Source organism: Protopterus annectens, chromosome 13.part0, assembly GCF_019279795.1.
Source record: "Protopterus annectens isolate FY-2018-M chromosome 13.part0, PAN1.0, whole genome shotgun sequence".
NCBI lineage: Eukaryota > Metazoa > Chordata > Ceratodontiformes > Protopteridae > Protopterus > Protopterus annectens.
In genome coordinates this window covers 553,845,048-553,858,779 of record NC_056747.1, presented here as the reverse complement: position 1 = coordinate 553,858,779, position 13,732 = coordinate 553,845,048, and the positions used below count along the sequence as shown (strand labels likewise).

Genomic DNA, 13,732 nt, shown 5'->3' with positions numbered 1-13,732 from the left:
ATGCATTAATGCATTATTTTAAGCAATCTATTATATATTTTTTTATATATTTTGTTTTAAAGGAATTTTTAAGCATGTGGAATAGTGCATAGTCTCTTTAAAATGTTAATTGGTAGTGCTTTCTAATTGAACTAGGATTTTCAAGGTATATAAGACACCTGATTCAACAACATGGTGTCACTTGATAAAGCTCAGAATTCCTCTGAGCGAAAGCGCTTGTGTTTTATTATTCTGTGGTTCTGAACAAAGGAATTATTTGAATTCGTTTGGTGCCTAACTGGATTTACTGAATCTGCCTTGGTGAACTTACAACAAGCTGTTCCATTTCCTGGCTGTGTGTGCATTTACTTCCTGATTTGCAGAAATGTTGTCAACGGCATTAAAAGTATCGCTAGCCTTTCATGATCCAGACCTGCAGCAATTAACATCTCTCATACTCAGTGAGATTCTTTAGCCAAAAGTACCAGTGGTTTCACCAACGTGTGATACAATAATGTACTCAGTTTTTTATGTTGCAAAACATTATATTGTAAGTTTTATTTGTGCGAACTGATGTAAAACACTTATTCCTGAGCACATAATGACACACCGTCCCTGCACCACATTAGCAATATTAATCCTAACCCTGCCCCTGATCCTAAACCTAGCCCTATGTTTTGCCTTAGAGAAACACAGTCTGTGACACTAGACTACACAACACAGTTGGAACACACACTACATGCAAACACACCAAAACACCAGACATCATATCTAGGGTTCCTTTCAGAATCTCAAACTACTGAAATCACGAATTTCAGTAGCCCGAGATCAGAAGAGCGAAAGTGCAAAATACCGAAACCCCAGAAGCGCAAAATTCAAAATCCCAAAGTTCTGAGATTTTGAATTAGTGGTTCTGGTGTTGTGGTGTGTGAGTGGGTGGTTGGATATGTAGGTAAGTGTTTGTGTTTTATGGGTTTTTGGGTAGGGGCTTTAGTGTGTGTCTGTGTGTTTTGTTAGTGTGATGTATGTGTGTGAGGGGAATGTAGCTTGTGTGGTGGTGTTTTTGTGTGTTTGTGTAGTGCAACCTCGGAGTTAGTCTATTTACATAGGGGGGTAGGGGGGGTGCATGGGGGCTTGCCCCCCTGCTTGTATGTAGGGTAGGTGTTTGTGTATGTGAAGGGAGGTGTATGTTTGTGTTTGTGCCTGTGCTATGTTTAGTGTAGAAGTCGCAATTTCAAATTTCGCGCTTCTGGGGTTTTGGGATTTTGGATTTTCGGCTTCATGGTCTCGAGATACTGAAATTGGAGATTTCAGTATTTTGAGATTATGAAGTGAATTCCATATCTATCCCCATAACCTAACCCTAACCAACAAACATACACACACACACACACACACACACACACAGAAACTATCCTCTTACCTAACCCTAACTCTAACCCTAATCCACAAACATATCAACAGACTCTCTAACTCCAAATGAAACACCATTTACCATTTTTAGTAAAACAGACGTTCGAGAATTCCAGTGTTGGTCAATTCAAGCCATTTTGCAAAATGAACCAAAGCATAATTTATCAAAGAAACACACATTTAATAAATAGCAGGGTAGCCATATTATATTATATATGCACACAGAGGCGCGTGTGTGTGTGTGTGTGTGTGTGTGTGTGTGTGTGTGTGTGTGTGTGTGTGTGTGTGTGTGCGTGTGTGTGTACGTGCGTATTTGAGACAGAGAGGGAGACAGCCTGCACTCTCATGAACACATGCGTCTGTATGACAGACATTCATCTCACCTGCATATGTGGACTACCCTGTTTGTATCAACCCATTTATTCAGACTTTAGCATAACATTAATATGCTGGAAGTACAGTCTGACTCACTATCTATAGGAACATAGGAATAATGTCAGGCAAGCGATCATAGGGACAGTAAGGTGCCTTGCCATATATGACTTTAAGACGACAAACTTAAAATTTCTTACATCATTTGTCAAGCACTCAGTACTGCTTACCTGCTACATTTAGCAGAGCCTTACATGACAACCCTCGTATAAATATTGTACCTCGCCATCTAGTCATCAAAAGTATTTTATTGGTCACCAAAGCAGTACCTTGCTTGACCTATGGTGGTGACTTATTTCATTGGCTGGGAATATATTATATTCTACTATGAACCCAGCTTTCCAATCTTGCTTATGTTTCGGTGTAGATTTAGTTCCCTAGTCTGGTGGTTTGTTGAAGCAATGGTTTTGCAAAGTAGTTGGAGGTCAATCAGGATTTGTTTTTTCAGGGATTGAAAATCTAGACAAGGTCACCTCGGAGCAGCCGGTGGGCAACTCTGTATATGGAGAGTTGTGCTAACCTTTCAGGATAGTTGGAAGGTTAAAAACTTTCATTTTCTTTATTAGAAATCTTTAATGCCTTTCTAGATGAGCAGTATGGTTGGAGTTCTTGAATATATTCCCTCAGTAATTAACAAGCCAGATACAGGGATTTGCTGACTAGGACGGAAACATGAAGATCGAATGAGAGTCATCCACATCGGTACCAAGGTCCTTGTCATTCACATCAGTACCAAGGTCCTTTATGACCATCTTTATGTGAAGAGAAGCTGACTAGGACAGAAATATGAAGATTGAATGAGAGTCGTCCACATCGGTACCAAGGTCCTTGTCATTCACATCAGTACCAAGATCCTTTATGACCATCTTTATGTGAAAAGAACAACTATTTAGATGCAGGAGCTGCTTTTTTCCAAACTCTACTACAATGCCAAGTCAAATGGCATCAGAAATACTCAGTCTAGGGATTTAAACCCCTCTGCAACAACAACAGAATATTTTGGAGGAGTGGTTACATCTCGGAGAGGATATAACTGCTCTGAACAGACTCCCCACCCACATAAAACAAAGCTCATCCTGGTCTTTATTCAAGCACAACTAGGATCTATGGATGGGAAACAGAAAATATACCTCAGGACTGACTCCTTTACTACCAATGGACAAAGGCAGCTACTAAACACTTCATTCCATCCATGGGTCCCCTCAAATTATCTGTGGTATGATCTCAGTTATTCTCTTTAGGGGTAATACAGAATTATCAACCGTGGGATGGTTGAGGCCAAAATAACACCAAATGGGGGTAGGTTAAATTAAGCATGAAAAGTGAAACTGGCTAGGCTTAAAATGGCCCCACAAGGACATAGCTTACTACCATTTTCAATACAGCAATTATTTTTATATTCCAACCCCTGCTGGAGATGATTAGTATCAGTGGATAAGTGGATAACAGCATCCATCTTCGAGTTATGGGTAAACTTGGTCAATCACACTTCTGAGCTATTGGCTTGGAGGTTTGCAAAATAAATGCCAAACAGCAGAGGGCCTAGCATGGATCCCTGAGGTACCCCACTCATTATAATTTTACATCCAAAGAATGTACCCAGAATTTGCATAATATCTGATTGTTGGATAACTAATTTGCTATCCAGCAGACAATGTAGATGATTTCCATTAAGTTTGTCTAATTTCTTAATAATTTCATTTTGGTGAATAGTATCAAAAGCCTTGGCCAGATCAAGATAATCAATGCACACAGAGTGACCACTGTGCACAATTTCTGTAAACTCTTCAAAGGTGCTTAGTTCAGAAGGCAGGACCTGCCTTTTATTTTCTGTGTCAGTTTTTTAGAATATGTTAAAGCAATAACTGAACATTTAAAAAGCATCCAAACTGCAGTTAATGGTAAATAACTGAAAGTGACATTTGTAGAACTCTGATATACTATGGTATGATAGAGGTAAGATGCACATTTGCCTTCCATCTGTTTGCACTGTGATCTTAAATTGCCTCCTTACACTATCATAAACTAATGACTCTGACAGCAAAGGAAGACTTATATTGCAATATTTACACAAGGTGGTAATAAATTATTTATTCCTGTACAAATAAGCAGCAGAAAACAGCTTTTTTATAGCTTAAAAGAACTTTTTGCTGTGGAAATGTAAAAAATTCAAGTATTTCAAAACAAAACAGAGCCCCATTAAATATTAATATACTTTTAACAAATATGTTTGCTTACTGCACTCCGATATGATTTTGCTCATAGAATGTTACACATCTTATTTTTGTAGAGCCCTATCACTAATATTATAGATTATATGAAATGCAATACTTCATCAGCCCCTTGTATACAAGATGATCTGTTCTATAACGTATGATGGAGCTAAAATCTACCTAAAGCCCCAACTTTATGTGCATAATTCTTTAGAACATGCCTAGGATTTCTACTCTAAATTATTCTGTGACATCAATGCATCTCATTAATTGTTTATATATGTATAAATACACACATGCACACACACACTCACACGTTAGTTTCAATTTTTGCAATTCTGTAAACATTAAGAAATAAAATCACACAGATTATATGCTTTCATTCTTTCTTTCCTGTTAGAAGACTGGGTCAAATATCATTTAGCTGCAACTGCATTTACAGACTGTGTGTGTGTGTGTGTGTGTGTGTGTGTGTGTGTGTGTGTGTGTGTGTGTGTGTGTGTGTGTGTGTGTGTGTGTTCAGATAAATGATTTCAAATATTTCGGTATTGGAGTATTTGGACTTGATTATTTTTCAGTGTTTGCTTTTGAAGAGCTGTTGTATAGCCATGCTAAAAAAAAGCATATAATTTCACAGCAGAGATATATTGCATGCATTAAATATGTATCGCTCTTGCTCTGTGATTATAACATATTCAGTCACATTTTTCTCATCACAAAGCGTGCATAGGCACTTAATATAAGAAGCCACTTCAAAATGTGCAGAAGACAAAGAATTGCAGTTTCTCTTGTAAATCTGAGGGGCAGAAGGCGTAGTCCTCAGGAACACCAACAGTTAAGTAGAACTATGGGGAAACAAATAAATAAAGCTCTGGCAAGGATGAGATGAAAGGGAATGCTGCCTGTTGGGGAGAATGACCAGTACTGTGCTGCCTGTTGGGGGGAACGACCAGTACTGTAGATCACTGACCACAAGCTCGTATAGCTTCTTTTTGTAGAATAGCAATGGTGTTTGACCAAGACATTTGATAAACAATTATGTGGACACCTAGTATCTCTTTGAGACTTGATCAACCTGCTAAGATTTTTTTGTCTTAAACTTCAAACTGGGACAGAGTCACCAAATGCAGGTGACTGCCCAAGATAACAGTCAGCCTGACTGAAGTTCTGACAATTTCTATGTCCACAATTATTGCTATATCTTGATTATAACAAAAACGAACAGTATACTATAATACAAAAAAGGGACAAAGTACACAAAGGAGATAACAGATAACGAGGAAGCAAAAAAGTAGATGCAACAAACCAGCATAAAGAAAAAAAAAATGTTCTTCTCAAATGACAAAAAAGATTTTCAAAAAGTAAAGGAAAATTTAGCAACCATATTTATTTTATTGATATTTGGATCTACTCAGTCCTCTAGGATTGAAAATGTTGAAAATTATCCGAATCATAGATGTTTAACCAAATAATCACTCAGCCTAATATCAGTAGTAGATAAATAGCAGTGTACTTAATGTAATGTCGAACTGTAAATATACTGTTAAACAGCAGCAAGGCAAATCATTCAAAAAATAACTTACAGGCTATCAGAAAATGCATTACAAATTTAGAAGAAATGCAGAAAGAGGATATAGGGATGTTTTTCAGTTTCTGAATCTAATACACTTTGATGGGATACTGAAAAGTTAATTAAGAAATCAAACAACTTAGGGCTTCTATACTTTTTCATAAGTGTGGAAAGAGGATTGTCCATTTGTGTTACATATTTTTCAGATTTTTTTTTTCCTGGGAAAGTGTCAGCTCTCAATTTCAAAGTGTCTGGTATGCCGCCAAGGAATATGGGATGGATGCTGTCAGGATGTGTGGTTATTAATCTCTACTACTGGGACAGAAGTCTTCATTGGTATGGAGTGGGACAATGATGATGGGAAAAGCAGAAAATGAAGTCTGTGCAGGGAAGGGCAAAAAAAGTAATCAAGTTATGGGCAAGTTTTGCGTCATTTGTTGTTGTTGTTTTTGTTCTGAACATGGGCAGAGTATAACTGAACCTACCCAACTGGGAATTAAGAACCTAGCTAACTGGGAATAAAACTGGAAAGCAGCAGCTGGGCTGTTAATCTGAAGATGAACTGCTAAATCTGGAAATAATATAGTAGTCAGAATCAACAGCAACAGACAGTGCCGGTATTTTGAGTGTAATATAAATTGAAATAAGAATTTCAACCAACTAGTATGGGGAGCTCTTAAAGAGCATTTTCAGGGTAGAATACTGTGCCAAGGAATTAACCTGAAGTAATACAAAGTGCGTAATGGGGACTGGTTTTATTTTTTTTCTCCCTGGTACTGCACTAGATGGCTGCTCATTTGTTAAACTGCCCCACATTTGTAGTTCTTTGATTGCTGTAATGAATGGGTGTTAGGAGGTTCTGATTGCCATCACATTATTATTTGTTTTAAAGGGCTCCTTTTTCACCCTCAGGGTAGTGGCATGCAGTGATGTTCGGCATGATATCAGGCATATATTTTCATGCAGATATCCACATGGTTCTTTGCTTGTGCCTCCACCCATCTATCGACTTGGTCATCATGAATGTGCTGTCAGGTAATACGACGGGTCCTAGTTTTTACATTGAAAGTACGTTAAACTGAAATGTTACTACAGCAAACTCACTTTTGCAAAAGTGCCTTTTACCGAAAATGCGCTTTTGCAAAAAAAAAAAAAAAAAAAAAAAAGAGACAACACGCAGTTTGTGTGTAGATTTAGTTGTACCTCAACATGTACTGTTGACTGGACATGTAAGCAAACTGTTGCTTAGATCGCAGTACAGCGGGGATAAGGGAATATTCCCTTTTCCCCAGTGTAGTGTGATCTCGGAGTAAGAATATTAAAGTAGGGGGTGTGGGGGGTAAAGGCCCCCACATGGGGGAGTGCAGGGGGGCTTGCGTCCCTGCATGAACTTCAGTAGTGTTTTATTTTTGTAGTTTTTTTTTTCGCGAAAGTGCATTTTCGTTAAAATGCACTTTTGCGAAAGTGAGTTTGTTGTAGTATGTTTCGATTTAATGTACTTTCAATGTAGCAACATAGATCCAATATAACACATCAAGACAGTCTAGGAGTAAAGAGCAAGCATTTTGATAGTAATTTGTCTCTCTCCCAACTCCCTGCCCTGAACTTATATTATTGCTCAGAACCTGGATGCTATCACTATTGATAAAATGTATCCATCTTTCTCAATAGCCTGGAAAAGACTGAAGGCAAGGAAAGACCTGTCAAGCAGTGCTAGTCATGTCTAAGAAGGCAGCCTAAATGAAATGTAGCATAAGGGAGAATGGGAGTTTTACTTGTTCATCATTGACGAAGCAGTAAACTTCTATTGTTACAGTTCAGCACTGTATGGCCTTTTTATAAATATTATTTACTCTTTCATTTCATTGGACCAGAGTTTATACAGACATCACTGCTTCCGCTGCTCTTTCAAGAATACCAAAGCAGTGCTTCCGCTGCTTTTTACTGTCTGCTTTATTCAAACTCTCTGATGACTCAAGCCCTTTCTATAATGATGCTTTTGATTTTGAACCATCAGCTGGACAAGTGCCCCCACATTTTTTACTTAACCATTCCTTCCACATTCACCCATCCTTGCCCGCAATAGGCTCCACTTCATTTTAGCCAAAGCATCTCTCAACACAGACATGCACGCACACACAAACATGATACATACAGGCATGCATGCACACACAAACATGATACATACAGGCATGCATGCACACACAAACACACAATATGTACAGACATGCATGCACACACAAACACACAATATGTACAGACATGCATGCACACACAAACACATGATATGTACAGACATGCATGCACACACAAACACACAATATGTACAGACATGCATGCACACACAAACACATGATACGTACAGACATGCAAACACACAAACGATATGTACAGACATGCACGCAAACACAAACACACAATATGTACAGACATGCAAACACAGAAGCACACAATATGTACACAGTGTAATAAATTGCATAGCTCCATAGTGTGCAGTATTTCATTTTCTACTACACCTTTATGCTACTCTAGAGTTCAGAGTAGCAAATGTCTATTCTGGCAAGCAACAGCAGTAAAGGAGAGAACAAGTGCTGGATGGTATGACAGCTCACTACACACCAACACAGACAGACAAACAGGCAGATGGACTGACAGACACACACACACACACACACACACACACACACACACACACACACACACACACATACAGACATATACACATCTATGAGCAATTTAGATGATAGTCAGTTCACCTACAGGCATGTCTTTGGGAGGAAGGACAAACTGGAAACTCCATGAAAACTGAGACTAGGGCATGTTGAGGACTCAAACTCCACAGTGAAGATACCCTGACCAGGAAGTAAAAAAAAAAGTAATATACTCCATTTCCTTCCTTATTCAGGATATACACAATCAGAGTCTAATATGCATATTTATTTTTTTCATTTAAATGACATATTTGTAAAAGTAGGTTTCCTGATTCTCTAATCTGTGATCTTTCACAAATGTTAGCTACTCTTGACAAAGTTGTTTTTTGGCACAGCTGTGGGTACATCGATCAGAATGATTTCAACAAACCTAAAGCCCTACATTTAGGGAAACCGACTCAGACCCAAATAGGTGAACGCTGTAATGTTATCCACAATGTCTATCCTTACAGCCAAGTTATAATGCTAGCTCGGTTGTGAAGTAAAGAAAGGAAGGGAGATTACAAGCTTCAATTGTTGGCGACAGCATTATTCCGAACATGCAAGAGAATTCAAATGAGAATTAGCTGGGGACTTAATGTTATGGGTTTTACTTTTCTTTTGAACAGCACTACTGCAATGACGAAAATATAAAGACTGAGCAGTTACCATACTGTGATGTGGTCATCAAGAGCATATCATGGTGATAAACAGATCAAGACAGTAAGCAGTGATCCCGCGTAGAGAAAAAAAAACAGAGATTGCAATACAGTAGTTCAATACAAGAGCCCATTATAAAACTGTGCACTGGATAATGACTTAGATAACGTCAGCTTTTATTATCAGCTTTCTCCTAACTTTCCTCTTTTAGGCATTTTCCATACTTGTCCATTTCAACTGCAATTGTAAAATCAGAATAAACATCTGTGGACTTCTTTCTGCCTTGATGTTTGCAGGCTATCTGCTGGTATGTAACAGTACTTGTTCTCTTCATACATCTCCCAGCATGCAGTGCTTATACTAATTCCATTTCTACCCTCCCCCAATACATAAAGCAAAATGCTGAGTCTCTCAACAGAAAATCCGTCAAATTCCTTTTTACAGTACACCAAGTCTGAATAACTGTACTGCCTGAATTAAAAAATCTTATGTCCAGTTTACATCACTTCTATCTCCTGATAATTTCTCTGCCTGCTTACTATTAATAAAGCAAAACATTTTTCAAACGGTCATGAAAATTAATAAAATGCAAGTGAAGAATTCTATCTGCCTTATATATTCCTCATTATAATCCATTAAAATCGTAGCTCATACTATCCAAGATATCCCTGCTATACCAGTCCTGTATTTTCAAAAACTACTTAAAAATGACTACAGAGCCTTCTGTTTGCATAAAGAAAATGCTTTAAGGAACACACCACCAAAAACCTTTGCAAGCTTATATGAACATCCTTTAATCAATGTAAAAAGTAAAACTTGCACCAAGAATGTGTTATGGTTTCCTGAGGCCAGCAAATCACCATGGCTACTATAAATTATTATAAATTTAACACTGCTGCACCTACATGAGACTTTCAACATGAGATAAAATTAGTAAATTGATTAATCATTTTCAGAAACATCAGGGTTACAGTATTTGCTGAGAAGAGATTCAGGAGGTCATCTGTAAAACTTTCTATGACTACAATAATTCATTAGATAATATCACATTGCCACTTACTACAGACTGGCTTTACGAACACAGGGCAGCAAGTTCCTACCTGTCTATTTTTCTTCTGAAATTTCTTTCTTTTATTCTTTCCAATATACTGGCACAGATTGCGATCATTTTCTCGATCTGAGCTGTCATTGCGGTAGTCATGCCTATTCTTTTTGGTAAGGCAGGTCAGTCCATTGTGCAGCACTTCTTGTTTTTTCTTTGAAAGAGGATTCCGACAATTCTCAAGGCATTCTGTAGGCTTCAGTTTAATGTCCTTCTGTAAAAGAAAGAATGGATCTTCAGCATATAAAATGATACATACAGTTTTTGCTCCAAATATAGTGATTCAGCAATTGATATAAGCTGCAGCTTTTCTATTACAATTAATTCCATCATGATCAGCTTAGGTTTTTTACACAGTAATACAACACTGCAGTGCTTTTACTGCAAAGTAAATATTTACATCATAGAAAACATTCTCATACTTTACAAATCTCACACCATCCATAGTGTCATAGCTGATGAAATTTTTGCACATTTGTTGCTACATTTTGGACAATACACATTCTATTAACAGACATTTCAGGCAGACAACATCCTAATATGACTGATGTAGCAAAAATCATAACAATGTTATCTAGTGAATTATGTAAACTAAAAGCTCTTTTGCTATCACAATGTAGCAAACTGCTTGCTGCAGTTGAGTTCCCCCACGCAAGGTGCTTCAGCTCTGACCACACACAGACACAGTATGTGCATTCCTCTTTGATTCATTAATGGATGCCAGTTAACTACACTACCAAGCCATTGGCTGCTGCTAATCCCGACCCCCAACACCTTGAACTTGAGACAGTTGCCTTTTTTATCCCACCCTAACTATACCTCTGCAGCTAGTCTAGTCATTGGAGTGTCTATATTTAGTCTATTTCCTTAGTAATCTGATGCAAATGATCAATAACCTTTTATTACTTCCATTTTTAAGAATTATGTAACTGTTAAATGTATATTGGCAGTGTTATTTGCTAAATTAATTGATGTTTAATTACACTATATTTAATGACTGTAGTATTACCCTCACACTTCATACATTAAGACACCATTCATAACTTCTCAGATAAGGCCTGCAAATATGAAGCATGGATACTTACTTTATATGCTTATATGAAATCTATGGGCCTGATCGCAGAAGACATGCTCTCTGTGTAAATTACTTACTCCAGTGTTTTACACAGGAGTAAAGTCACTTACACTGAGATCAGGTCTTTTGGAATCTGGAATCTGGACTCTGGTGTAGGCCTTTTTATAGAAAGGTCTTACACTGAATTAAGTCACTTAAACCAAGATCAAGTCTATCAGTATCTGGCCAGACATACACCACAGTAAGGCACTTACACTGACAGCAGGTGCTTTGGAATCTGGCCAGTAGCGTAAGCCAGCTTATTGATAGTCTTGCTCTCCGTTTAAGTGACTTACTTCAGTGTAAGGTCTATAGGGACCAGGGCAGACTTACACCACTGTAGGAACCTTGCCCTATGTAATGCCTGTGCATGTCAAAGTTTTGTTCCATGGGCAAATGGTGTTACTGAAAAAGGTCCCTGAACCAGTTCACTCACCATTAATAAATACACAATATTCACTACTCATTCTGAGAAGAAAATCCTTTGTATGCCAACTTTAAAATGGCTTTCTTATTTATTTATTTATTTATTTATTTATTTGCAGTTGTTTAACCAGGATAGTCCATTGGGCCCAAGGAACCCATTTTCAATGGAGTCCTGGGGAGAAAAGCTCCACATACAGATTATACAAAGATTAAGTTCCACACATAGATTACTTGGTGATTACAGAGTAAACATTATACAATTTCAGGTTATAATCATGTCAAATATATTTGAATCAAAAGTAATACATGCAATAATGTAAAAATTTTTTTTTTAATGTAAATTTTTTTTTTTTTAGGTAGTTAGATGCAGTAGGCTGATAGGAAGTTATATGCAGTAGGCTAGGAGATTGTTGGGTATAAGTAGGGAAATTATATACTACAAGCAAGCTTGAAATGTCAATCTGGGATATGTAAGAAGGGGAAGAGAAGAAGAGTGGACAGTAGGCTATGGGGGATGGGAGCAGGAGCACTTTATAATTCCAAAGCACCTGCTGTCAGTGTAAGTGCCTTACTGTGGTGTATGTCTGGCCAGATACTGATAGACTTGATCTTGGTTTAAGTGACTTAATTCAGTGTAAGACCTTTCTATAAAAAGGCCTACACCAGGAGCATTTATTTTCATCCCAAACGTCTATAATTCTGATTTATTTCTGAAATAGTAAAGTTCTATACTTTATTTGTTGCATTATCCTTCACATTTATGTTATACATTGCAAAATATTCGAATATCAACGATGTGGCTACAGTAACAGATACAATAAATAGCTGTAAGCACTGCAATGAAACAGCTGTACTTCCAAGGGCATCAGCTATGTTCAAGAAAACAGCATTTCAGACAAAATGAATGGTGGCATCTGTCAGTCTCCATACAGAGGTTTACATACATGTTATGTCATATCCAAAGGGCATGAACACATGGCATATGTGATATCTCCAAGTATCTTGGCAAAGTTTAATCTGACACGTTATTGCATATTCTCTCAAAATCAATTTCCAAACAGGGCATTAACAACTGAGAACAACGAAAGGTGTTTTGAAAAATTTGGTGAATGACATGCCCAATCAAATTAAGTAGGAAACATTGCACATATGAACAAAATACTGAGCTTTTTGTTTTGAAAATCTTCCAGCCTGCATCACAGTGTATTTTCATGATCAGCACTGAAAAGTGAGATTCCAATGTATCAGAGTAACAGTGAAACAACCACCATCAAAGCTCATTGTTTTATATTTAAGTCATTTTTTTCTGGGGAAGCAGCCTGCAAACCCAGTATAAGGGGCTGCACATGCTATATCCCCTGCTACTTAATATACACCAGCTGTGAGAACTCTGTATCTCAGAGAGATCTCTCCAGTATATTGCAGTCTTGGTCTTTAAACAAAAACTTCAAATTGTATGCTTGTGATTGCACATTACAGTACTGACATCAGTCCTGATCTCTGGCACTGTTTTTGTGGCATCTGCACACTTTCCACATCAGTACATCTTTTCTTCAGGTACTCTGGTTTCATTCCATGTACAGAATAATATGCTGGTAGATTGGCTAATATGTCCATATACATCACAATTATAATTCAACTCATGTCTCAAGTCATAGGTCCATGATCAACAGTTCACTTACCCAGTTAACATATGGACTTGATAAAAAATTAAATTACTCACACTAAAGCCTGGCATCCATATATATTTTATGCTGCCACACAAAGTTTTTAAGACTCCGAATACTCATGGTTCTCTGTATCTAAAAATAATATTTTTCTGTGGCCTTACCAAAAACATCTCTCTTGTTTACACACCCTAGGTGTTAATTATCTAATACCTTCACTGCCATCCTTTCCATAATGATTTCTCCTCCACGATCCTATTTACTACTGCGGATCTCATTCAGTTTAGTACCCTTCCCTTACCTTCCCATCTTTTTACCTCTCGGTCTCTCCGCTGTCTACCATCTCATTTTCTAACCCTTTTCCAACATTGGTAAATACTGTCAATTGTTTATAGGAAACAGGATTCTGTATTACATTCATAATTCTTATTATTATGCGTGGTTATGTTTTGTTTATAATTTTAAT

At 37.5% G+C, this 13,732-nt stretch overlaps 1 protein-coding gene across 1 annotated transcript in view; it reads right to left on the bottom strand.

Annotated features, from left to right (window-relative positions):
* The window catches only part of AUTS2 (activator of transcription and developmental regulator AUTS2), a 3,698,117-nt gene that overhangs the window by 3,655,358 nt on the left and 29,027 nt on the right, over nucleotides 1–13,732 (bottom strand). The window contains exon 2 of the mRNA XM_044054863.1: nucleotides 10,058–10,273. Coding sequence (XP_043910798.1) covers nucleotides 10,058–10,273 — 216 coding nt within the window. The remainder of the gene's footprint in view (nucleotides 1–10,057; nucleotides 10,274–13,732) is intronic.